This window comes from Coregonus clupeaformis, unplaced genomic scaffold (assembly GCF_020615455.1).
Source record: "Coregonus clupeaformis isolate EN_2021a unplaced genomic scaffold, ASM2061545v1 scaf0627, whole genome shotgun sequence".
NCBI lineage: Eukaryota > Metazoa > Chordata > Actinopteri > Salmoniformes > Salmonidae > Coregonus > Coregonus clupeaformis.
The window spans coordinates 257,437-283,662 of record NW_025534082.1 but is presented as its reverse complement, the minus strand read 5'-3'; the positions used below and the strand labels follow the sequence as shown (position 1 = coordinate 283,662).

Below are 26,226 nucleotides of genomic sequence, written 5' to 3'. Positions count from 1 at the left end.
CAGACCTGCTGTTTTTCAACTCTTAATGATCGGCTATGAAAAGCCAACTGAGATTTATTCCTGATTATTATTTGACCATGCTTGTCACTTAAGAACATTTTTGAACATCTTGGCATGGTTCTGTTATAATCTCCACCCGGCACAGCCAGAAGAGGACTGGCCACCCCTCATAGCCTGGTTCCTCTCTAGGTTTCTTCCTAGGTTTTCGCCTTTCTAGGGAGTTTTTCCTAGCCACCGTGCTTCTACACCTGCATTACTAGCTGTTTGGGGTTTTAGGCTGGGTTTCTGTACAGCACTTCGAGATATTAGCTGATGTAAGAAGGGCTATATAAAATAAAATTGATTGATTGATTGATCCAGCCAACTTGACACAACTGTGGGAAATATTGGAGTCAACATGGGCCAGCATCCCTGTGAAACGCTTTCGACACCATATAGAGTACATGCCCCGACGAATTGAGGCTGTTCTGATGGCAAAAGGGGGTGCAACTCAATATTAGGAAGGTGTTCCTAATGTTTTGTACCCTCAGTAGAGTCTATATAGAGTCTTCAACATGTGTCAGGTTACAATAACATGATATTAGGCCTACATGTTACATGATACACCACAGTCCTGTAGTAACAGCAGAGTGAAAGCTGTGTGTGTGTGTGTGTGTGTGTAACTCCCTGTCCTTCTCGGTCCTGTCTCTCCCAGGTTGGAGAGGCGTAACGAGGCCCTCCAGGGGGAGGTGGTGGGACTGCGGACCAGCCTGGAGCAGCAGCGCCGCTGGTACAGCGTGGCCGAGATCAAGATCCGCAACGTGGAGCGTGCCCGGGCCGACGCCGACCGCCGCAACGCCACTCTACAGAGGGAGATGGAGCAGTTCTTTGACACCTTCGGAGAGCTGAGCGCTGAGGCCCTGAAGAGCGAGGGTTAGGGTTAGCACCTTCGGAGAGCTGAGCACTGAGGCCCAGAAGAGCGAAGGTTAGGGTTAGCACCTTCGAAGAGCTGAGCGCTAAAGACAGGAAGAGCAAGCACATTTTACAGAGCTTCTGATGGCCAGTCAGATTAGAGAAAGATGACACTAACAGAGCACTAAAACAGCAGTATCAGGAGCAAACACCATCCATCTGAATGGAAAATAGAGAGAACTGTCTGTCGCCATGATTAATCCATATTGGATTTGTCTCATAATGAGTAGTACATGTTTGAGGATGGTTCTAAGAAAGCTTTGCGATGGAACCAGCTGGGATGGACAGCTCTGCTCTGATGCCTTGGGCATTGTTCAACCAGACATATTGACAACCAGACCAGACCAGAACAGAATGAGGTGGACTGGAGACGATGGAGACAGATGAGAAACACAAGCTACTGAGCTCACTAAATGTTTATATGACTGAAATGAGCCCTATAATATACAGAATCAAAGCTTGGAGACTTAATGTATGGCTGGCAGCTGGCCTGACCGTTGGGATAACAGACAGGCCCAGACCCAGCCAGTCTGTCCTGAGCCACACAGGAAAAGTTCTGAAAGAGATCTGGGAAGTAACATAACAGTCCCATAGAATCTGACCCTATGAGATCCGGAGTACTGCTGGTTTTCAGTTCTACCTGATAATGAATTAGACCCACCTGGTGTCCCAGGTCTAAATATGTCCCTGCTTAGAAGGGAAGAGTGGGGTAAAAAGCATTGGAACTGGCTTCAAGGTCCAGATTTGAATGTGAAGCCCAAAGAAGGTGTTGAAACGCAGAGAAGATGTACTATTCCCAGTCTGTGACAAGATCCCACATCCATTTAGACACCGTGTGAAAGCTGATCTTAAATAGGATTTGATTTAGTGCTTCCAAGTATTGAGGTCATGTTCTGAGTTTGTCTATGGGGGTGTCTAAGGACAGACTCATATTACTGATGCAGGTATTTCACACCGTAATAAATATGAAGGATTATAATGTGGGACCCATCTGAACACTATTTCACCTCGTTATGACAGCGCGGTGTGAGTAACAGCTTTTAACAGTACACGACTTAAAAATACAATGTAGCTTTTCCACGAAACCAATATGTATAGCGCAATATTAATGTTCTGAATTCTCATTATAAAACATACTTTTACTAAATAATTTAGCAGAGGAACGTGCGCGCACACGCACAGAAACACGCACGCACGCAAACACACACCCACACACACTTGTATGAAATAAAATAACCAAAGACTTAAGCAATAGATCCTGTCTACTGTTCAAGCATTTTATTTAGCAGAATTAATTTTGTCCTCCTTTGATGTCAAATGATAATCATCTCTTGAGTTTTTGCATATTTTTCAGACAGGATGAATATTGTCGAACATATTAAAGGTGCTACACATAGGATTTATTTTTGCATTTTTGCATTGTAATTTCAGAAAAATGTCCATAATATATCCGGCACTAGTGGAATGATGGTGTTTCACAATATTACTGACCCGCCAGTGTTTTGATTGGCTGTGATATTCGCCTATTGATTTCTCCTGCTGGAGCGGCATCTGTTTTCAAACTGGGAAAGCTGTTCTGACTTTGTGGCTGGGTTATCTAGTGGAACTAGCTCTGTCATTTTCTAGTTGCTAAAATTCTACACTGTTCGCTCAATTTCAGTTTATGTGAGAAAACAAGCACTGAACAGTGTATGGATCATTGTACCATCAAAATCACTGTGAAATATATTTTCAAAAACAAAAAATATCATTTTTACAGCTGTTTGAAGCTGGTGGACCAAAACATAAGCTACTTTTGGTTTTGGTCCAAAGGTTTTGGTCACTATTCAGTGCTTGTAATTTCACATCAACTTAAATTGAGCGAACAGTGTAGAATTTTCGCAACGAGCGAGTTCCACTAGATAACCCAGCCACAAAGTCAGAACAGTTTTCCCAGTTTGACAACAGATGCCGCTCCAGCAGGAGAAATCAATAAGGGCGAATATCACAGCCAATCACAACACTGGCGGGTAAGTAATACTGTGAAACACCATCATTCCACTATTACCGCCAGATATATTATAGACATTTTCTGAAATTACAATGCAAAAAATGTAGGAAAAAAATCCTATGTGTAGCACCTTTAAGGAGTCATCAGAGTGATGCATCTCTGAATAAGACCACCGGTAGACGCCCATACATGGCATTGCACAGCAGAGAACACACAAGCAGTACAGACAGGCCCATCTAACATATTCTACCTAGAGTTTATAGCCCTGACTATGTATCTATGTATTGAAAAAATGTATTAAACAAGTTTGATTGCGTTAAACAGCAAACCAGACAAAGTGTCTGTATTGATTGTTTGATAACAAAATGAGCGATAAAGATAAAGACATAAGGTAACATAGACCAGATCAGTATGACTGGGACATAGACCAGATCAGTATGACTGGGACATAGACCAGATCAGTATGACTGGGACATAGACCAGATCAGTATGACTGGGACATAGACCAGATCAGTGTGACTGGGACATAGACCAGATCAGTGTGACTGGGACATAGACCAGATCAGTGTGACTGGGACATAGACCAGATCAGTATGACTGGGACATAGACCAGATCAGTATGACTGGGACATAGACCAGATCAGTATGACTGGGACATAGACCAGATCAGTATGACTGGGACATAGACCAGATCAGTGTGACTGGGACATAGACCAGATCAGTATGACTGGGACATAGACCAGATCAGTATGACTGGGACATAGACCAGATCAGTATGACTGGGACATAGACCAGTAGGGTTTGGTCAGTATGACTGGGACATAGACCAGTAGGGTTTGGTCAGTATGACTGGGACATAGACCAGTAGGGTTTGGTCAGTATGACTGGGACATAGACCAGTAGGGTTTGGTCAGTATGACTGGGACATAGACCAGTAGGGTTTGGTCAGTATGACTGGGACATAGACCAGTAGGGTTTGGTCAGTATGACTGGGACCAGTGGACTGTAAACACAGTAAACACAGTTTACCCACCTTTTGCGGAAAAATGCATTGAAAGGGAGCATTACTTTTTTCACCGCGGCCGGCGATCAGAGTTTCAGATTTTCAGCCTTGTAGATAGTACACTAGATAGATAGTACACTGCACAAACCACAGAGACACACAACCCCACTCAATGTCCCTCACACATTAGATTCACTCACTGAAAAACAATAACACAGAGAAAAAAGCCCTTCGGAGGTTGGGAGGTATTGTTGTGTGCTCCATGGCGTTTATCTAGATATCTTTCTCAGATTGTTTTATTGAAAAAAAAAACCCAACCTGTTTTCGCTTTGTCATTATGGGGTATTGTGTGTAGATTGATGAGGGAAAAAATGGTATTTCATCCATTTTAGAATAAGGCTGTAACGTAACAACATTTTGAAAAAGTGAAGGGGTCTGAATACTTTCCAAATGCACTGTATCTTTCTCAGGGCTACTGTGAACACTGCTCCAGTCCAGTCTGTCCCCAGCAGGCCTGAGGCAAAGACATCAGCATGGATCTGTCGGTCCAATTCTCTCTGGTCAAATAAGAAAAGCCAACAGGGTCAAATAAGAGAGGAGTAAAACAGACAGAGTAGACAGTGTGCTTTACTATTCAGAGAGGAGAAGCACCTTCAGACAGTTATCCTCCTTCTTTACTTTACTATTGGATGAAAAAGCAGAATAAACTTAAAGGCCAATATGGTTGAATCTGAGTTTGTTCTGAAACGGCACACAAAAGAACAGGACAGGTAGACGGGCATAAAACCAACAAATCAACAGCAGTCACTCAAAGTAAAACACTGATCGCTGCACCTTAGTTGTGAAGATGAAGTTCATGACACGCAGGGTGGATTGCTTAAGGCAAGATGAGTACATATTGAGTAAGGTCGGATGGTTTCCCGTAAATCTGCCCCCAGCAGAGTTCCACTGTGAACACCGCTCCAGTCCAGTTTGTCCCCAGCAGATCTGTCAGTCAGGTACAAGGCTCTTTCTCAGGACATCAAGGTCCAGAATTATCAAGATTCCCAAGTCAATGTGGGTGTTGCCAGTGTTGATTTTCAAGTCCCAAGGACCATGTCCACTGTACTCTCAAAAAATACATGACGTACTGTATCAGCCGAGGAGCGTTGCTCTGAGTTACACACACATGTTCAGTTAATGGTCCAGCACTGAGAGTGCTCTGGACACCAGTAATGGGGTGGAAAAAAAACAAAATGAAAGAAAGCTACCTATCAGTGGTGAGACCTGTCTTTGGTTTCCCCTTGAACATTTCTCCTGTCACCACACTGAGGTTCGACAGAGGTTCCAAACAGACGTATCGGTATAACGTCAATCAACACACAGTAAAGCATTAGAGGATAGATTCAACATTGCCCCATTGAAGGATTGAGAATGAGCGGGTATCTTAAATGTTTCTTGAGTACAGAGACTCAAGACTGATGGGAAGATTACACAGTTGCATGTTGCTTGTGTTTAGGGGTAGTTTGGATAGTCATACGATTTTTAGAAACAATCTGAAAAAGAACTGAATGCATGATTGTATCCCTCTTTTATCAATATTATTATTGGAATGACTTTAAGGTGAAATTGTCTAGAAAGTGCAATGTATCCACCGTTTGTCTTTTCCCCTTAAGTTTCATCATAATTCATAATACATCTTTCAACACCAACACATTTCTGAAATGTTTCCCATTGCATTTCAACAATAGTTTGTTCCAAAATAAATGGATGTATTTTGTACAGTTTTTATGCCTCAGCATATTTGGAGCAGCTGTAAAACCCAGTCTCAGCGTCACAACAATCAATACATTTAAACACACAATATCAGTATAGATAGATACTTATGTACATGAACACACATAACATGCATAAAATGTATCACTCTTTACCCTCCTTTGGAACGACCCTAACCAGAGAGCCAAGTACTGTTTCTTCACACAGAGGAGGTTAATGTCCTCTGGATGGAAATACATGAAGATCTTGCATCACAGTTGTTTCTATGTGTAATCAAGTATTCATTTCTAGTAACATGCAGCAATGTCTTTTGTTCATCATTAGATATTTCTGATGACAAAATAGTCATAAGACATTATAACCTAGCCCTAGTTTAATACATATACAGTACTTTATACTGACACTGTAGGTGGTCAAGCTACACATTGAACAGTATGTGCTCTTGGCTTGGACAACAAGTGGTGCATGACTTAGCTATGTGATCCATGGTACATTATGAATTTGCTATTTACAAGAGAGATAGGGAAAGAGTGACAGAGAAAGAGAGATCAATTTAAAAGTGAATCATTTTCAGTTTACAAAAAAAAGTGGTTGTATGATTTACTATCCAGGGGGACACAAAGTAAAAATAGACAGTATTAATTCATACGAAAAGTGCTACCTAAGAAGATGGAGAGTTAGTGATGATTGAAAAAGAAACAGAGATGTCAGGTTGGAAAGAGGCTCACAGTCACTCCTCTAGCGCCCCCGTGAGGGTGTCAACACAGCTGCTGTCTGTGTCAGAGGCCAAGGTCTGCTCAGTGGACATGGAGGAGAAGTCACTCGTAGAGGACGACTGGGAAGCTGTAGCACTGTGGTTCACCACTTCATCTACAGCACAGAGAGAGAGAGAGAGAGAGAGAGAGAGAGAGAGAGAGAGAGAGAGAGAGAGAGAGAGAGAGAGAGAGAGAGAGAGAGAGAGAGAGAGAGAGAGAGAGAGAGAGAGAGAGACAGAGAGAGACAGAGAGAGAGAGAGAGAGAGAGAGAGAGAGAGAGAGACAGAGAGAGAGAGAGACAGAGAGAGAGAGAGAGAGATAGAGACAGAGACAGAGAGAGAGAGAGAGACAGAGAGAGAGACAGAGAGAGAGAGAGAGAGAGAGAGAGAGAGAGAGAGAGAGAGAGAGAGAGAGAGAGAGACAGAGAGAGACAGAGAGACAGAGAGAGGGAGAGAGAGAGAGAGAGAGACAGAGACAGAGAGAGAGAGAGAGAGAGAGAGAGAGATAGAGAGACAGATAGAGAGAGAGAGACAGAGAGAGAGAGAGAGAGAGAGAGAGAGAGAGAGAGAGAGAGAGAGAGAGAGAGAGAGAGATTATGGCCCATATAATGATACACAGTATGACATCATCAAAACATGACAGTATGACATCATCAAAACATATGAAAGTATGACGCACCCTGACTTGAGCTCACTTGAGAACAAAAACATGTGTCTTAATTTTGGGGCTTAGAGAAAGTGAGTAAGGATTATGAGTCACTGTACAAGGAAGGACAAAGATGATCTCACCACCAGTGAACATCGGGAAGGTATACTGTAAATGTCATTTCTAAAGCCCCTCAAGAACAGGCAGTGCAGCAAGGGAGATACTTTAAAAACAAAAGTGTCAGAAGCACATAGTATCCATGGTCATTCACCTGCGCAGTCCTCCTTTGTCACTCCATTCTGGTTCCTCTCCTCCCAGTCCATCAACTCGTCATAGATCAGCTCTGGAAGAAATGAAACGAGAGGTGTCCTTGACTCACAGTGATGGAAGGCAGGCTATGGGCTAGGCAGGTTATGGGCTGATGGAAGGCAGACTATGGGCTGATGGAAGGCAGGTTATGGGCTGATAGAAGGCAGGTTATGGGCTGACGGAAGGCAGGCTATGGGCTGACGGAAGGCAGGCTATGGGCTGATGGAAGGCAGGTTATGGGCTGATGGAAGGCAGGATATGGGCTGATGGAAGGCAGGTTATGGGCTGATAGATGGCAGGCTATGGGCTGATGGAAGGCAGACTATGGGCTGATAGAAGGCAGGTTATGGGCTGATGGAAGGCAGGCTATGGGCTTATGGAAGGCAGACTATGGGCTGATGGAAGGCAGGCTATGGGCTTATGGAAGGCAGACTATGGGCTGATGGAAGGCAGGCTATGGGCTGATGGAAGGCAGACTATGGGCTGATAGAAGGCAGGCTATGGGCTGATGGAAGGCAGGCTATGGGCTGATGGAAGGCAGGCTATGGGCTGATGGAAGGCAGACTATCAGCTGCCAGAACAAGTACTGTATTCTTTGCCACACATAAACCATCCTTGTAGCTCAATTGGTAGAGCGCGGCGCTTGTAACGCCAGGGTAGTGGGTTCGATCCCCGGGACCACCCATACGTAAAAAATGTATGCACACATGACTGTAAGTCGCTTTGGATAAAAGCGTCTGCGAAATGGCATATTATTATTATTATTATTATTATTATTATTATAGATAGCAGAAGCTCTATAATGGCTGTGGGGGAAGGGACAGTAAGGTAAAAAAGTAACAACAGAGTTGTCATACCTTTCCACTGTTCGATGCTGTGTTCTCGCTCCTCCAGCTGTTTATCAGATATCTGTGGTGGTGGCTACAGATGGAATCACAGCATACGCAGACAGTTATAGACAGTTGGACCGTGTGAGCCCAAACAAGTGTTACATTTGTGAAGCAGTTGACACAAACAGAGGGATAGCAAATCAAATTGTACATAAACAACAGGTGTAGACTAACAGTGAAATGCTTCCCAACAATGCAGATAACTTTTGTTGTTGTTGTTGAAATAATAGAAAAATAAAAATAGAATAACACAAGGAATAAATACACAATGAGTAAGGATGTGCAGGGGTACGAGGTAATTGAGGTAGATGTGTACATATAGGTAGAGATAAAGTGACTAGGCAACAGGATAGATAATAAACAGTAGCAGCAGCGTATGTGATGAGTCAAAAGAGTTAGTGCAAAAAGGGTAAATGCAGATAGTTAAATAGTTAACCAAATAGCTATCCAGACTAAATATTTAGCAGTCTTATGGCTTGGGGGTAAAAGCTGTTCAGGGTCCTGTTGGTTCCCGACTTGGTGCATCGGTACCGCTTGCCGTGTGGTAGCAGAGGGAACAGTCTATGACTTGGGTGGCTGGAGTCTTTGACAATTTTTAGGGCCTTCCTCTGACACCGCCTGGTATAGAAGTCTTGGATGGCAGGTAACTTGGCCCCAGTGATGTACTAGGCCGTACACACTACCCTCTGTAGCACCTTGCAGTCGGATGTCAAGCAGTTGCCATTCCAAGCGGTGATGCAGCCAGTCAAGATACTGTCAATTGTACAGCTGTAGAACTTCTTGAGGATCTGAGTGCCCATGCCAAATCTTTTCAGCCTCCTGACGGGGAAGAGGCGTTGTCGTGCCCTCTTCACGACTGTGTTGGTGTGTTTGGACCATGATAGATCCTTAGTGATGTGGACACCGAGGAACTTGAAGCTCTCGACCCGCTCCACTGCTCGGCCCTCCATTTCCTGTAGTCCACAATTAGCTCATTTTCCTTGCTTACGGTGAGGGAGAGGTTGTTGTCCTGGCACCACACTGCCAGGTCTCTGACCTCCTCCCTGTAGGCTGTCTCATCATCGTCTGTGATCAGGCCTACCACCGTCGTGTCACCTGCAAACATAAATGATGGTGTTGGAGTAGTGCTTGGCCACGCAGTCGTGGGTGATCAGGGAGTACAGGAGGGGACTAAGCACGCACCCGAGGGGCCCTGTGTTGAGGGTCAGCGTGGCGGAGGGGTTGTTTCCTACCCTTACCACCTGGGGGCCCGTCAGGAAGTCCAGGATCCAGTTGCAGAGGGATGTGTTAAATCTCAGGGTCTTTAGTTTAGTGATGAGCTTGGAGAGCACTATGGTGTTGAACGCTGTGTTGTAGTTAGTGAACAGAATTCTCACGTTGATGTTCCTTTTGTCCAAGTGGGAAAGAGCAGTGTGGAGTGCAATAGAGATTGCGTCATCTGTGGATCTGTTGGGGCGGTATATGAATTGGAGTGGGTCCAGTGTGTCTGGGATGATGGTGTTGATGTGAGCCATAACCAGCCTTTCAAAGCATTCCATGGCTACAGATGTGAGTGCTACGGGCGATAGTCATTTAGACAGGTTACCTTGGCGTTCTTGGGCACAGGGACTATGGTGGTCAGCTTGAAACATGTAGGTATTACAGACTGGGTCAGGGAGAGTTTGACAATGTCAGTGAAGACACTTGCCAGCAGGTCAGCGCATGCTCTGAGTACGCGTCCTGCTAATCCGTCTGGCCCTGCGGTTGTGATTGTTAACTTGTTTAAAAGTCTTACTCACATCGGCTACGGAGAGCGTGATCACACAGTCAGCTGGTGCTCTCATGCATGGTTCAGTGTTGCTAGCCTTGAAGCGAGCATAGAAGGTATTTAGTTCGTCACTGGACAGCTCGCGACTGGGTTTCCCTTTGTAATCTGTGATGGTTTGCAAGCACTGGAACATCCGACGAGTGTAAGAGCCGGTGTAGTTGGATTCGATCTTGGTCCTGTATTGATGCTTTGCCTGTTTGATGGTTCGTCTGAGGGCATAGAGGGATTTGTTATAAACGTCCGAATTATTGTCCTGCTCCTTGAAAGCGGCATCTCTAGCCTTTATCTCAGTGTGGATGTTGCCAGTAATCCATGGCGTCTGGTTGGGATATGTACGTACGGTCACTGTGGGGACAACGTCATCGATGCACTTATCGATGAAGCTTGGTGACTGATGTGGTATACTCCTCAATGCCATCGGATGAATCCCGGAACATATTCCAGTCTGTGGTAGCAAAACACTCCTGTAGCTTAGCATCCGCTTCTTATATACGTCTCTGTGTGTGGAGTAAAGATCATCTAGAGTTTTTTCGCCTCTAGTTGCACAGGTGACATGCTGGTAGAACGGATTTCAGTTTTCCTGCCATTTCGCAGACCACTACTCGGAGAAACATAGGATATTACATTTCTTCAGATCACATTGATAGGATATTACAGTTCTTCAGATCACGTTGATAGGATAGTCTCTCTCTCTCTTCTCTCTCTCTCTCTCTCTCTCTCTCTCTCTCTCTCTCTCTCTCTCTCTCTCTCTCTCTCTCTCTCTCTCTCTCTCTCTCTCTCTCTCTCTCTCTCTCTCTCTCTCTCTCAATATTTTAACTTTTCAGTGATGAGCACCTTCCTATCTTATATGCTTCTGACTGAAGTATGTTGATATGCGCTGTAGCTCAGTTGGTAAAGCATGGCTCTTGCCATGCCAGGATAGTGGGTTTGATTCCCAGGACCACCCATACATAACAAATGTACGCATGCATGATAGTCTGTTAAATGGCATATCTTATTATTATATTACAGCCAGACTCACCGCATCAGCCTCTCCTGGGTCATACCACATGTGGATGTAGGGGTGGTCCAGGGCGTCCTCCACTGAAATACGGCTCTCTGGGTCAATCACCAGCATCTTGGACAGCAGGTCCCGCGCTTGACTGGCTGCAGTGATAAGAAGGCAGAAAAGCTGCCAATGTCATGTCCACATCAGATAGGAAGGTGCTCATCAATGAAAAGTGAGCGAGAGAGAGAGAGAGAGAGAGAGAGAGAGAGAGAGAGAGAGAGAGAGAGAGAGAGAGAGAGAGAGAGAGAGCGAGAGAGAGAGAGAGAGAGAGAGAGATCTGTGTAGACATCTGTAGGTGGTATAAGTCTTACTCTTGAGTTGATCCTGCTCTGTCTCTGCCGGGAAGGCCCAGTCAGGGAAGAGTTGAGAGAAGCTGACCCCTGGGTACTGGGGCTTGTTCATCACATAGTTCCTCACAGTCTCCATCAAACGGTTCATAAACTCCATGGGGGGCGTGCCCAGAACCTCAATCACCTTGTTCCACTGGTCAATGTCTGATACGGAGCTGGTTCAGGACACACATACAAACTAATGCAAAACACCTAGTTATACCTCATGGGAGGTTCAGGAACATATGGGATATTGAATATTGCACCATACACAGCAGTAGCAAGAGGCTTTAGCAGTTAGGATCCAGACTTTTCGAGTCTATTTCCAGTTAGTACGGACCATCAATTCATCACTTTGAATTAAATGCATGTAAGCTAAGGAAGTAGCTAGCTGATGTTGTTGTTTCAATTGAATGTGGAAAGAAAGGAAGGACATCCTGACATGCCTGACCTTGTGATGGGGAGGTCAACCTGGCAGACACATTATACAACATCTCTAATAGTGACCCAAATACAGTTTAAACACACAGACACATTACATTTACATTTTAGTCATTTAGCAGATGCTCTTATCCAGAGCGACTTACACAATGGTCATATTATAGATGTAAAGACAGCATATAGGGAGTTATAGATTGACTGGGTAAGGATACGATCCGTGCCCTGGAATATAACGCTACCCTTCACCATCTCTCCCATGATGCATCCCACTGACCAGATGTCCACTTGGAGGAAAACAAACATAGAGGTTACACACACATCACACACATTCATCTCACACACACATTCATCTCACACAGCATCATAACCAGCCATATGTGGACCCTTGCTGCTGGTAAAAGGAGAACAGCCATAGATTATCAACAGTGCAAGATAGACATGTATAATCAAGTAACTAATAGTGTTTTATCCTGTTGGTGAGATTGAGAATAGAAGGTAACATCCTTGAGCATTTCTTACCATTCTCTTTGTACTTCATGCCCAGGATGACTTCTGGTGCTCTGTAGTATCGGGTCACAACGTAAGGGGTCATCATGAAGTTAGTGCAGGCTGTTCTGGCCAGCCCAAAGTCCAGGATCTTCAGAGTACAGTCAGACTTCACCACTATGTTACTGGGCTTCAGGTCCTGGAGAAGATACAAACAAAGTGAATAAGTTGATGGTGTTGATGATGATGATGATGATGATGGTTATGATGGTGATGGTGGTGGTGATGATGATGGTGGTGATGGTTATGATGGTGGTGGTGATGATGATGATGGTGGTCATGGTTATGATGGTGATGGTGGTGATGATGGGGCGGCAGGTAGCTTAGTGGGTAAGAGCGTTGTGCCAGTAACCGAAAAGTCGCTGGTTCTAATCCCCGAGCCGACTAGGTGAAAAATCTGTCGATGTGCCCTTAAGCAAGGCACTTAACCCTAATTGCTCCTGTAAGTCGCTCTGGATAAGAGCGTCTGCTAAATGACTAAAATGTAAATGTGGTGGTGATGATGGTTATGATGGTGGTGATGATGGTTATGATGGTAGTGATGGTGATGATGGATTACACACTCAAATCAACATGTTAGGAAAGTACAGTAGATGTCCATAAATGTAATGTCCTACATGGCTTATGTTATCACTCTGCATACAACACATATTCACGATCAGCCAATGACTGACCCTGTGGATGATGCCAGCAGAGTGCAGGTGTCTGATGCCACAGAGGATCTGGTAGAGCAGGTAGGACATCCTCTCATGGTCCAGGTCCATGTGGATGACCTGGCACAGACTGGCATCCATCAGTTCCATCACCAGGTAGCTGGCAGACAGACAGAGGGGACCACCCATAGAGTTAGATCGACCTCCCCATTAGGGCTGTCCCGACTAAACAAAAATGTTGGTTGACCAAGAGTCGTCTTTTCTAATCTTTTCAATCGATTGGTCGAAATTGTAAAACGTGTATTTTTCCATATATACACACCATATGTGTTTTAATAAAATCAACTACTGTATATGTACTGAACTTGCTTTAAGCACACAGTTTGATTAAATAATTAAGATACACAAATGACTCAAGAGGGAGCCAGAGATCACGATAGCCTAAAAATAAGAAAATAACTGGTTCCCGACCCTCCTCCTGCTGGCCTTTGCAGATTCTGCCGTTATGCTCCTGAAGTTTCCGGTAATAGGCTACACCAGCGGTCCATTTGGAGTGCCAATTTATCTTACCATTTCTACCGATCTGCGTGCCAGTTATGATTTTCATATGCACATTTTCGTGGAACAGTTTAATTTCATTTATAATAGTCTTTGTATCTCAAAATCATTGTCTGTGGTTAATCTACATACTAACTCAATCTAAATGAAAATTATACAAATCTAAAAGTTACTTTTATTGCCATTGCCAACTATGTAAAAAATAGCCTACATAAAGCCAACAAATAAAGACTTTGCAGCCTGCAGTTAGAAAATATCCTGATAAAAATAAATATCCTATAAATCACATTGGCTACGCATGACCTGTTTGCAACAAACGTACAAATTTACAACTATCAACTTGGTCAGCCCGAAACTCGCGCTAGCAAACTTGCAACATTAGATAAAATATTCTGGACCCTCAAGAGTTTCCCCCGCCAGTGAGCTCGGGCTAGACACAGTTGTACACTATTTGTGCAAGGAATAAGAAGTAAACATGTATTTAATGACGTTTCCACTGGATAAGAGCATTACATTTTTCGCTTTCATGCCGAGTGGTTATCGAAAGGGAGAGAGCTGGAATTAAACTAATCAGACCAATCAGGCCAGGTAGCCTAGGCCTACTTCTGTATGCGTAATCAGGTATGTGTCCTTACTCAACATTGACAGTAGTGTTGCAAACAAAAGACAATCAATACATTTACAAAACTCCTATATGGAATGTAATAAACAAAAACTTGTTTCTCACAAGAGTAGCATAGGTCGTGAGCTCTGCAATGAGAACAGTAAATGACTGTAATAATAATATGTTGAATGCATTAGCCTAACAGAAATTACCGTAACCAAACAAACATTACAGATTAGAAATTATGGGAATTAACGGTAAACGTAGGCTACTACTGGTGATATATGTAATGGGGAATTGATAGACACAGCAAACAATGCACACAATGAAGTTATGAAACAATAAATACGCACGAAATGGTGGGAGAGTGCATTCTGGAGAGAGAGACGTGCCTTGTGCATCTTAGCCACACTCCCCTTATTCTTGGACCGTGGCATCCCTGCCGCCTCCTCAATGGATTAGTCCACTGAGACACAGGCTTAAATCAGACAGGTGTCTCGTGTGCTCGACTAAAAAAATGTTGGTCGACCAACAGCCTATCAACTAAACAATCGACCAGTCGACTAAATGGGGTCAGCCCCACTCCCCATCAAAGTCCATGCTAAAACCACTTATATCCACCTAGAGTCCTCTTTCTAACTCCATGGGACAACCACTCCTTAGATCCTAGTACTTACATCTGGTCCAGCCAACCATGACCCCCCTATTATGTAGCCCCGCCCACTGACATCTAGAGTTTTCTAACATATACAGTACCAGTCAAAAGTTTTAGAACACCTACTCATTCAAGGGTTTTTCTTTATATTTTAAACTATTTTCTACATTGTAGAATAATAGTGAAGACATCAAAACTATGAAATAACACATATGGAATCATGTAGTAACCAAAAAAGTGTTGAACAAATCAAAATACATATTATATTTGAGATTCTTCAAAGTAGCCCTCTTTGCCTTGATGACAGCTTTGCACACTCTTGGCATTCTCTCAACCAGCTTAATGAGGAATGCTTTTCCAACAGTCTTGAAGGAGTTCCCACATATGCTAAGCACTTGTTGGCTGCTTTTCCTTCACTCTGCGGTCCAACTCATCCCAAACCATCTCAATACGGTTGAGGTCAGGGGATTGTGGAGGCAAGGTCATCTGATGCGGCACTCCATCACTCTCCTTCTTGGTCAAATAGCCCTTACACAGCCTATAGGTTTGTTTTGGGCCATTGTCCTGTTGAAAAACAAATGATAGTTCCACTAAGCCCAAACCAGATGGGATGGCGTATCGCTACAGAATGCTGTGGTAGCCATGCTGGTTAAGTGTGCCTTGAATTCTAAATAAATCACAGACAGTGTCACCAGCAAAGCACCCCCACACCATCACACCTCCTCCTCCATGCTTCACGGTGGGAACCACACATGCGGAGATCATCCGTTCACCTATTTTGCGTCTCACAAAGACACAGCGGTTGGAACCAAAAATCTCTAATTTGGACCAAAGGACAGATTTCCACCGGTCTAATGTCCATTGCTCGTGTTTCTTGGCCCAAGCAAGTCTCTTCTTCTTATTGGTGTCCTTTAGTAGTGGTTTCTTTGTAGCAATTTGACCATGAAGGCCTGATTCACGCAGTCTCCTCTGAACAGTTGATGTTGAGATGTTTCTGTTACTTGAATTCTGTGAAGCATTTATTTGGGCTGCAATCTGAGGTGCAGTTAACTCTAATGAATTTATCCTCTGCAGCAGAGGTAACTCTGGGTCTTCCTTTCCTGTGGCGGTCCTCATGAGAGCCAGTTTCATCATAGTGCTTGATGGTTTTTGCGACTGCACTTGAAGAAACTTTTAAAGTTCTTGAAAATTTCCAGATTGACTGACCTTCATGTCTTAATGTAATGATGGACTGTCGTTTCTCTTTGCTTATTTGAGCTGTTCTTGCCATAATACGGACTTGGTCTTTCACCAAATAGGGCTATCTTCTGTATACCCCCCTACCTTGTCACAACACAACTGACTGGCTCAAATGCATTAAGAAGGAAATAAATTCCACAAATTAACTTTTAACAAGGCACACCTGTTAATTGAAATGCTTTTTTGGTTACTACATGGTTCCATAAGTGTTATTTCATCGTTTTGATGTCTTCACTATTATTCTACAATGTAGAAAATAGTAAAATAAAGAAAAACCCTGTGTCCAAACCTTTGACTGGTCCTGTACATAATGGAGGTCGTAATATGAGCTCTTTTATTCCGAAAAACTATTTCAACTTTCATTTTAAGGTATCCCTCTATATATTACTCTGAGCTTATTTCTCTGTTATTTCCTGTCTCCTGCTATAGGGTAATGTAGATCTTTTTTATGTATAATAATGTGATGAAATGTGTATGCGCTTTGAAGGTCACTACTAAGCTTGTGATTACATTGCATCCTCTCTCTCAAGCAACAGACCCTCATAGGAAGGAGCCAGTGCAGCCCCGCAGCAGTCATGAGGAGAATACTGCTTACCATAGAAGGATAAGCAAAAACGTATGAGCCTGCAGCAGACTTACAGGTCCTGGAACTCCTCCAGTGAATTCTGTGGTGTGAAGACATTCAGCAGCCTAATAATCTAGAAAGGAGAAGAAACTCAGTATATCAGGAGACTGAAACATGACACTCATTTGGTGAAATAAGACTAAATCAATCATTTCACACACGCAGTATAGTGAGTCGATGATGTCACACACAAAGGAATTCGCCAAAATGATGAGGGCTAAAAGATCCACATACGTGGACAGCTGAGCATGTCCACAGTGACGTACATTTTTGTGATTGACGCACTTGAGCAGCACCAGCTCCCTGTAGGCCCGCTTGGCATGGGTCTGATTCTGGAAGGGCCGGCTCAGTTTCTTCACCGCCACAGGGACCCCAAGGACACTGTCCAGGGCCGAGCTACATAGACAGACACACAGAGGAGTGGGAGGAGAGGAGACGCCATCATATTTATCACTGTTATTACTGTTTTCCATGAAAATAGGACACCACACCTTTGATTACAGAGGAACAAAGTATTCCATCGTCTATTGAAGAAATGACTCATCATGTTCACAGTCAATGCAACAGCAGGATGAATGTGAGGAGTTTAAATAACAGTGTGGCAGCGCCATGCCCACTCACCAGACAATGCCCTGGGCACCAGACCCGATGGCGCGGAGCTGCTGATAGCGGGTCAGCACAGTGAAGGTGGAGTCACCCACCTGCACGCTGTGGAAGAGCCCCTCCCCCTCACTCATGGCTCCTCCCACCAGGCTGCCACTAACGAATAGGATACAACCTGAGGAGAGAGAAAACAGAGGAATTTGAATATCATGATAATATCATCCAATATCATATCAGATTATGTTGTTGGGCCCATGTTATAGCACTACTGTGATTACAACTACTTCTAGAGTAGAGAGGGAAAGAACTATACATTAGGAAAGATTCACAAATAACAGACCAATTCATGTGGAACCATTATTTCATTATAGTTGCATGACTGCGTGTAATAAATGATAATGTAGTCATGGGACATACTGTCTGTTATTAGCTGGCAAACACACACACACACACACACACACACACATACACACACACACGCACACACATAGACCCACACACACAGGCACACACACACGCACACACACACAACAAACACAACGCTGTTCCAGGGCCCACACAATCTCTCTTCGGAGTGCCTGAAGGCCATAACAGTAATCTCTATGATGCTGGATGACATAGAGGAACCTTGGGCGATACGACGCTATCTTGTTTCCTCCCTTAGCATGGTTCCCAGAACCGGTCAGCCATAACATGGACAGGGCAGGGGCATGCTGAATGTGACTCAGGGTGAGCAGTACCCTCTTAGTGGGCTGCAGCAGAACTCTACCCAGAGCAGCAGATGTATTGCTTGGGCATACAGCACCACATCTGCATAAGAATCTTAAATGCAAGTTATAAAGCTGTGCTGTTCTGGGTGAATAAAACAAAGAAGAAAACAGCAACGTCACCATGATTAATCTCCCCTGGAACATTCACAGTTAAATTAGCTTATTTCTTGTTGTGACTGAAGGACAAGGCTGTTTTTCACCTGATCCTTGTCAGGTAGAGCTCAGATCGGCAGCAACTAACAGCATGCAGACCTGTTACAGTTTTTTTTCAATTGCTAACATCCATTGGTCAAAACTGAAGTCAAATGGTCAAAACTCTTCACAGAGTCAGCAAAACAGAAGTGTATGTGGACCAAACTGTGAATCATTTTTCATTGCTTTCACACAATATGCATTCAATGACCACATTCTCCGAAATCCATGAACTATTTTCTCATTCATACTCCACCACCTGCAAAACTATATATTTGCAGCACATGTTTTCAAATGCTAAGTTTCCAAAACTGTTAAAAACACATTCAAAACAGAATGATGGCAAATGTTGTGCATTTCTGCAGTAACCAGATTGAAACATATAGAAAATGTCAGCAGAATATTTCATCATTCCAAACACAGCTGATTGCAATTTCAGCTGAAAGCCTACCCAAGTGTCCTGTTTTTAGTCTCGTTACCAAACAGACGAAAGAGGACGGCTTCGGAATGATTTAGTTTGGAAACATGGATCAAGGAAGACAGGTTGGTGGGGAAAGAAGAGTGGCAGGGAGAGGGAGAGGGAGAAGGAGAATGCGTGGAGGACAAAGGAGAGGAAGACCAAGAGCGGTGGTCTCTGATGAGATAAGGGCCACAATTATTGACCATGTTGTAAACCATGGTCTCTCTTTGAGAGAGGCCGGTTTAAGGATGCAACCAAATCTTCAGTGTTCAACAGTTGCACCAATAGTACGAATTTTCCAGAAAATCAACAGGTGAGATGTGCACAGGGGCGGCCTGTTCAATAGGGCGATATGGGCGACGCACTGCCAAACGGGAAAAGGAAGGGATTTTTTTTCTAATCAATTATATCACGGCAACAGTAGTTATCAGTGTTGTAATCTATACGTCTGATCTGCCACAGTGCCACACTGCCACTAAATGTCGAATCAGGCTAAAGTCGTGCTTCAAATGGCTCCCCCCCCTTTTGGGGCGATTTCAGTCAGGTTGAAAATCGCCCAGAAGTCTGTAATAGACTCCCATGTAAAATCTATTTTTTTCAAATTTCAGAGCCTTCAATACAATCTCAATGGGTGTCTGTGGGCTTGCACTTACGCGCTTCGTCATACGTTACGTAACCATGAACGTAACTGAGAAAAGAGTGGATTGTTTGAAAGAAGTTCCTTTTTGTCGGCGAACAAATGGAGATAAATTGGCAACGAAACAATTAGGACCTCCCAGACCAAATTTAATAATTCAACAGGTTTCTACTAAAGGCGGAAAGTCCTACACCCGAGGATTTTCCAAAAATTGGTACGAACGAAAAAGACATTGCCACTCACTCAACTGGATGACGAGGGATACAGGCTAGCTGTCCGCCGCCACAACGATGAGGTTAGTGTTGATAATCACAAGTTTACTGGATGTGGATATGGTGTAATAAAGGCAGTTTATTCAGAGGTAAATATATCTGGAATCGCGTTCACGGACCCGTTCGTCAAACTCTTAGGGAGCTATAAATTAAGCCCCATTACTTACCATATCAGATAAGAGAAATTGCTGCAGCTACATATATTTTACATCCTGGCCCTACATAGTTCACTATTTGCATCACTTACCAAAATATTACATGTGGTCATATATGCTTGGAAAGTGGAGATGCCATAGAACGTCAAAAAAGTAAACATTGCTGGAGACACATTGCCGTTTTGGAGAAGACATCGCGTTTGCTAGCGAAGAGATTTGTTGTGGCAAATGAACTTGGGCTGGGAATTGCCAGGAACCTCACGATAAGATATATGCATCAGCATTGCGAGTCTCATGATTCTATAGTTATTGCAATTCGATACTGTGATTTTATTGCGCACCATATGTCTGTTGCAGAGGGATCAGAAAGCCATGAGAACGAGTTTTGATCAGTCATGGAAATAAAAGTGCTGAAAACAAATTTGCTCCCAATGTGAAAAGATTGAGAACAAGCTATGAAGGAACAATAATGGTGTTTTGGTGCAGGTACAGCCAACTAGCGCTAAAATATTGCGATATTGTCAATACAGTATATCGTAAAGTATCACTATGTAACTCGATTTCTTTCACCCCAATCCCTCAAATTAACGGTAAATAACTGAATTGTTTGCCCCACATTTAGCTAAGATGATTAGCTAGCCAGCTAAAATGTTTTATTTAGTTAGCAGTCGCATCTACAATAGTTTACTGTCAATAACATGTCTCCAAAAATGACGTGGTGTCTCCAATTGTGTTGACATTTTACAATTGCAATGCGCATCCATGAGTATCCACTTTCTGTAGCTCAGCTGGTAGAGCATGGTGCTTGTAACGCCAAGGTAGTGGGTTCGATCCCGGGACCACCCATACACAAAAATGTATGCACGCATGACTGTAAGTCGCTGGATAAAAGCGTCTGCTAAATGGCATATTATTATTATTATTATCTGAAGAGAGCCCCGAAACATTGTGTGCAGACATTTTATGCAATAAATGAAGTAGGTTCAATCTAGTAGTTCTGATCTTCTGATTGGTCCTGATGAGTTGGGCGAGGTCCCCTGCAGGCTACTGTCACTGTTGCATTGGCTCTGAGTCGGGTTCTCTGTCTTCAAATGTTCAGCCTAAGAGAGGGGATTTTTGTGTGTGTGTGTGTGTGTGTGTTTAACAGTGATGATGTGTGTGTGTGTGTGTGTGTTTAACAGTGATGATGTGTGTGTGTGTGTGTTTGTGTGTGTGTGTGTCCTCAGAGCAAGAACTCGTGAGTTGGAAGAACTGAGAGGCCTATGGCGTGGGTGTTGTCCTTGGCCACCTGCTGACAAGGCTGACAAGATAGGACCCTTTTGTCCATTGTTATTGGATAGGAACAGAACTTATAACCAGCTCCTGACCTAAATAGATCTTAGCACAACATTTTACTCAACATATCATATTCCATATTCACTATAACAAATATATTTACTACGACATTAGCAAGAACCGCCACATCCTCAGCCGGCTAATCCAGTGTGTGAAGTTTTGCGGAGTGTTTGAGTTAGCTTTGCGAGGCAAAGATGAAACTGAGGGCTCCACCAACCCTGGTAAGCCAACACTTTTGAGATCAGTCAATAAATGCTTCTGGTATTGACTTATATGCTGCCCCTGTCTTCATGTTGTTGCTGGACATATCTTTTTTTAAATGTGTGTAGGTCACCTAAATCATCAGAAAAATTGCCCCTCCTGAGAATTTTTTCAGGAGCCGCCACTGGATGTGCATCCTTCAATGATAATTGAACTACAAATTACAGTACAATACAGTATGTTCACATTTTTACATGTACTGACATTTTGAAACATATTGATTGTTTTGTGTTTTTCAGTAGGATCCAAAGGTTGCCTCCCACAGGAGGGAGAGACAGAATATTATCAGATGTGCAGGAAATTGCCATTGTTGACATGGTAATTGGCAACAATGCAATAGAACTGCGGGAAATTCGGGAAAGAGTGGTGGCAGACAATATCACTTTTGGGAATGTGAATACGGTCAGCACAACGACAATTGCCAGAGAAACATAAAATAAGGATGAAGCAGGGGAAGAAATGTGATTGGACAGAGAGCAACCGTGGATGTCCCAGGCCAGAGAGGAGCTAACATCACAATGTGTGCAGCACTGTCCAATGATGGTTTGCTGTTACACAAACCACTCATTGGCCCCTACAATACAGAGAGGCTCATTTCTTTTCTGGATGACCTGCATAATCGACTTGTGCCAGCGGAGGAGAGAGGGGCAAGAAACTCCCCTACCTTCGTTGCTGTGTGGGATAATGTGGAATTCCACCACTCTGCTGCAGTCATAGACTGGTTTGCTGCACATCCCAGGATGTCAGTACTATTCCTGCCTCCATACTCCGCCTTCCTAAACCCCATAGAGGAGTTTTTCTCTGCGTGGAGGTGGAAGGTTTATGACCACCATCCACATGACCAGACGTCCTTACTGGATGCCATGAATGTGGGGTGTGGAGACACTTCTCCTGAAGACTGCCAGGACTGGATTAGACATTCCAGAAGATACTTTCCAAGATGCATCGCCAGAGAAGAAATAAGATGTGATGTTGATGAGAACTTGTGGCCAAATGCAGGAGAGGGGGAGAACTAGAACCCCCACAGTACTGTACAGTATGAGTGATTATACTATACATGTTGTTGATGGGGTTTTTGTAATTATTATTGCAGCCCTGGAATTTCAGGAATTTGTTTTTTGTTTCAACTTTTTATTTTTCACAAGTAAATTACTATATGCAAAGATATAGAAAGAATAAAGGCTAATGAAGCAAATTGCTGCATTTCTGAATCATTCTTGTTACATATACTTTAGTACACTCAATAAAGTGAAATGGTGTCATTTTTATTCTATAATGAAATACTGATTTATGTGAAAAATCATTCAAACTTCAAAGAGGAAAGTTCATCATTTATGTAATGCTCCCTGTTGTTAGTGTTTTTAGGTCAGTGTGTTATGAGTGACAATGTATGCTTTCTGAGTGAGAATTGTTGCCAGTGTTATGGTCGAACAAGCTTATTTTGAGACATGTTTGAAGTGTTTTGGTGGTTTTAGTGTATTTTGGAGGTGAGATTAACTGTTTGGCCAAGATGCATGTTGGTAATGCAGACTGTGTGAAGAGTTTTGAAAAAGTGGCTTCAGTATTGACCGATGCTTGTTAGCAATTGAAAAAAACTGTAAGAGATGCGTACATACAGGAATAATATTGCAGTCAACCCTATGTTAGACACGCGAATGCATGCACTCCTCTCTCTCTCTCTCTCTCTCTCTCTCTCTCTCTCTCTCTCTCTCTCTCTCTCTCTCTCTCACACACACACATTGGTAAGGGCAGACAGCTCCACTGGTATGCCGAGAGTCTTGTGGCTAGTTAGTAGATAGATGGTGACCTACAAACGCCTCATGGTCCCTCAGCAATGGCGCAATGGGCAGCTGCCAACTGTAACCCACAGGTTCATTCCACGGGTCAGATATGACCCCGCAGTGGCCAACTGCGTAAATAATACGATCTAGTGGTCAGAACTGATTATAGGGCATCTGTGTTGTGGAAGATGACATGGGTGAGCTAAACAACTGTAGGCCTAGCTCGGATTGGTCAGGCTTTTCAGTAGGCCTAATAACCAAATATTATTTGAAGCTGAACGTCATAATGCTTTACTTTCTCGCATTTACATAATGCAAATATTTAAAATATTTTGCTAATTAGCTACAAAACATTCGAGCACACATTACTGTACACCAGACCACTGTAGTAATAATAATAACCTATGTAATAACTCTGTAGTTACAATTTAGCCTACTTTGGACTATAACTATGATTCTACCTGAATTTGTAGACAAAGTATTCTACACCCTACTAATAATTACCCTAGGACAAAATCTGTGTAAGTGTTGCCAAACATTTTATACCTCAGGCACACAGTCACTGTACATTGAGGAATTTGACTTCGTCCTCAATAGGCTACCTGGATGCATTGCACAGACTGATTGTAGTCTAATGAATGACTCAGTATGCGTGCTTTACCGACATCATGACACGTCCAACCCAGGTAGCCAGCTACAAAGGCCAAACCTATTCAGATGTACAGTATTCTCTATAAGTTAGACTAACAGGTTTTGTATCTTATTCACATATTCAATGCTATCGGTATCAGAATTTTGTATTTCATTCCTGTAATTTCTTTCTCGATAGAAAAGCTAAAGTGACAGTAAATGTACCAGTCACAGGAGACAGTGCGCCAAAGAACAATCTGGATGAAAACGATATCCTGATTTACCTTCTGCCTTTGCTTTTGCCGGATCACTCCCATGCGTACACCCGCTAACCAGCGGAAATGTCGCGCCACCAGATGTGTCTAGAAGAAGAATCGTTCAACTTGGTATGTTCAGTGAAATTGGCGACTTTGCGTTTATGTTTCCTTGTAGTTTGGCTGAAAATGTTGCAGCCCTGTCCGTAGCATGACTTGTGGGCGGAGGCAGACGGAGTGGTGCTGCTGGGACAATTCCACCCAGTACCACGAGTGGCCACGATCGAGCGTGCATGACGTAATCGCGTAGCAGTAAACACGTTAATTGATACAATGTAGCTACAGTAGTTTGTTATATTGTAACTACAAATCGCGACAGACGGTTCACAAACTCACACAAACAACAGTGCCAAAATAGATGATGCTGTCTGCGAGTACGAACCAATGATTTATATATACACTAGAAGACTAATAGGGGGTGCTGTGTTGAAGCCACCGCGCGTCCATCTTAGCACTCCCTCACCTTTGTAAAACATATTTTGGAAGCTATAGAAATGCATTTATCAATGTCTACATTCGTTTTTGCCACGTTTGTTCTATTACAGACACTTTAATGCATACTTTTAAATTATATTATGTGAGCTAAACATAAAAAAAGTACAATATTAAAATGTTCCTTAATATATTTTTTGAGATTACTAATGTTTCTGTCCCCACTACATCAAGAAAATACTAAATACATGTAATTTTTCCCTTAAAACATTTAATTGAAATACTGTATAATTTCATTAATACCTATGGAGGTCTGCTCCTACTGGGGAGTGACAATATGGCCGACAGGTGGGTTCAAAGCCTCTCAATGGCCAATCCATAGCATTTGCAATCCAGGGTTTATATACATCATTGGTGCAAACACTTCATGTTGCATACTAAAGATTTCAAAATAAAACACATTAACAAAAATAATGTGAATAATTGTTTATTTTTTTATAAATATTTGTTACATATTATTCATGGGGATATCCACTACCAGTCAAAAGTTTGGACACACCTACTCATTCAAGGGTTTTTCTTTATTTTTACTATGTTTACATTGTAGAATAATAGTGAAGACATCAAAACTATGAAATAACACATATGGAATCATGTAGTAACCAAAAAAGTGTTAAACTAATCAAATTATATTTTATATTTGAGATTCTTCAAATAGCCAACCTTTGCCTTGATGACAACTTTGCACACTGTTGGCATTCTCTCAACCAGCTTCATGAGGTAGTCACCTGGAATGCATTTAAATTAACAGGTGTGCCTTCTTAAAAGTTAATTTGTGGAATGTCTTTCCTTCTTAATGCGTTTGAGCAAATCATTTTTTAAAAAGTTTTTCTATTTTTTAGTCATTTAGCAGACGCTCTTATCCAGTGCGACTTACAGTTAATGAGCACATACATGTTTTTGTTTTGTTTATCATACTGGCCCCCCGTGGGAATCAAACCCACAACCCTGGCGTTGCAAGCACCATGCTCTACCAACTGAGCTACACAGGGCCCGTTGTGTTGTGACAAGGTAGGAGGGGGTATACAGAAAATAGCCCTATTTGGTAAAAGACCAAGTCCATATTATGGCAAGAACAGCTCAAATAAGCAAAGAGAAACGACAGTCCATCATTACTTTAAGACATGAAGGTCAGTCAATTACGGAACATTTCAAGAACTTTTAAAGTTTCTTCAAGTGCAGTCGCAAAAACCATCAAGCGCTATGATGAAACTGGCACTCATGAGGACTGCCACAGAAATAGAAGACCCAGAGTTACCTCTGCTACCGAGGATAAGTTCATTAGAGTTACCAGCCTCAGAAATTGCATCCCCCAAAAATTATTCACAGAGTTCAAGTCACAGACACATCTCAACATCAACTGTTCAGAATGGACTGTGTAAATCAGGCCTTCATGGTCGAATTGCTGCAAAGAAACCACTACTAAAGGACACCAATAAGAAGAAGATACCTGCTTGGGCAAAAAAAACAAGAGCAATGGATATTAGACCGGTGGAAATGTGTCCTTTGGTCTGGAGTCGA

At 42.9% G+C, this 26,226-nt stretch overlaps 1 protein-coding gene across 1 annotated transcript; it reads right to left on the bottom strand.

Annotated features, from left to right (window-relative positions):
* Positions 1–4,551: 4,551 nt before the first annotated feature.
* On the bottom strand, positions 4,552–24,398 carry LOC121541973 (mitogen-activated protein kinase 9). Its single transcript, XM_041851384.2, has 12 exons — positions 24,184–24,398; positions 17,425–17,581; positions 17,070–17,199; positions 16,818–16,876; positions 13,144–13,282; positions 12,443–12,608; positions 12,136–12,207; positions 11,465–11,647; positions 11,127–11,251; positions 8,266–8,329; positions 7,371–7,442; positions 4,552–6,569 (listed from the first exon to the last, which is right to left on the bottom strand). The coding sequence occupies exons 2-12, from the start codon at positions 17,538–17,540 to the stop codon at positions 6,430–6,432; spliced, it is 1,266 nt and encodes a 421-aa protein (XP_041707318.1). The 5' UTR covers positions 17,541–17,581; positions 24,184–24,398; the 3' UTR covers positions 4,552–6,429.
* Between the last annotated feature and the right edge of the window lie 1,828 nt (positions 24,399–26,226).

Coding starts and splice junctions, on each gene's coding strand:
- LOC121541973 (XM_041851384.2), bottom strand. CDS start 17,540: ATGAGTGAGGGGGAGGGGCTCTTCCACAGCGTGCAGGTGGGTGACTCC. Junction 13,283..16,817: donor CTGGAGGAGTTCCAGGACCT/GTAAGTCTGCTG, acceptor TCTGTCTGCCAG/CTACCTGGTGATGGAACTGA. Junction 12,609..13,143: donor CTGCTGGCATCATCCACAGG/GTCAGTCATTGG, acceptor TATCTTCTCCAG/GACCTGAAGCCCAGTAACAT.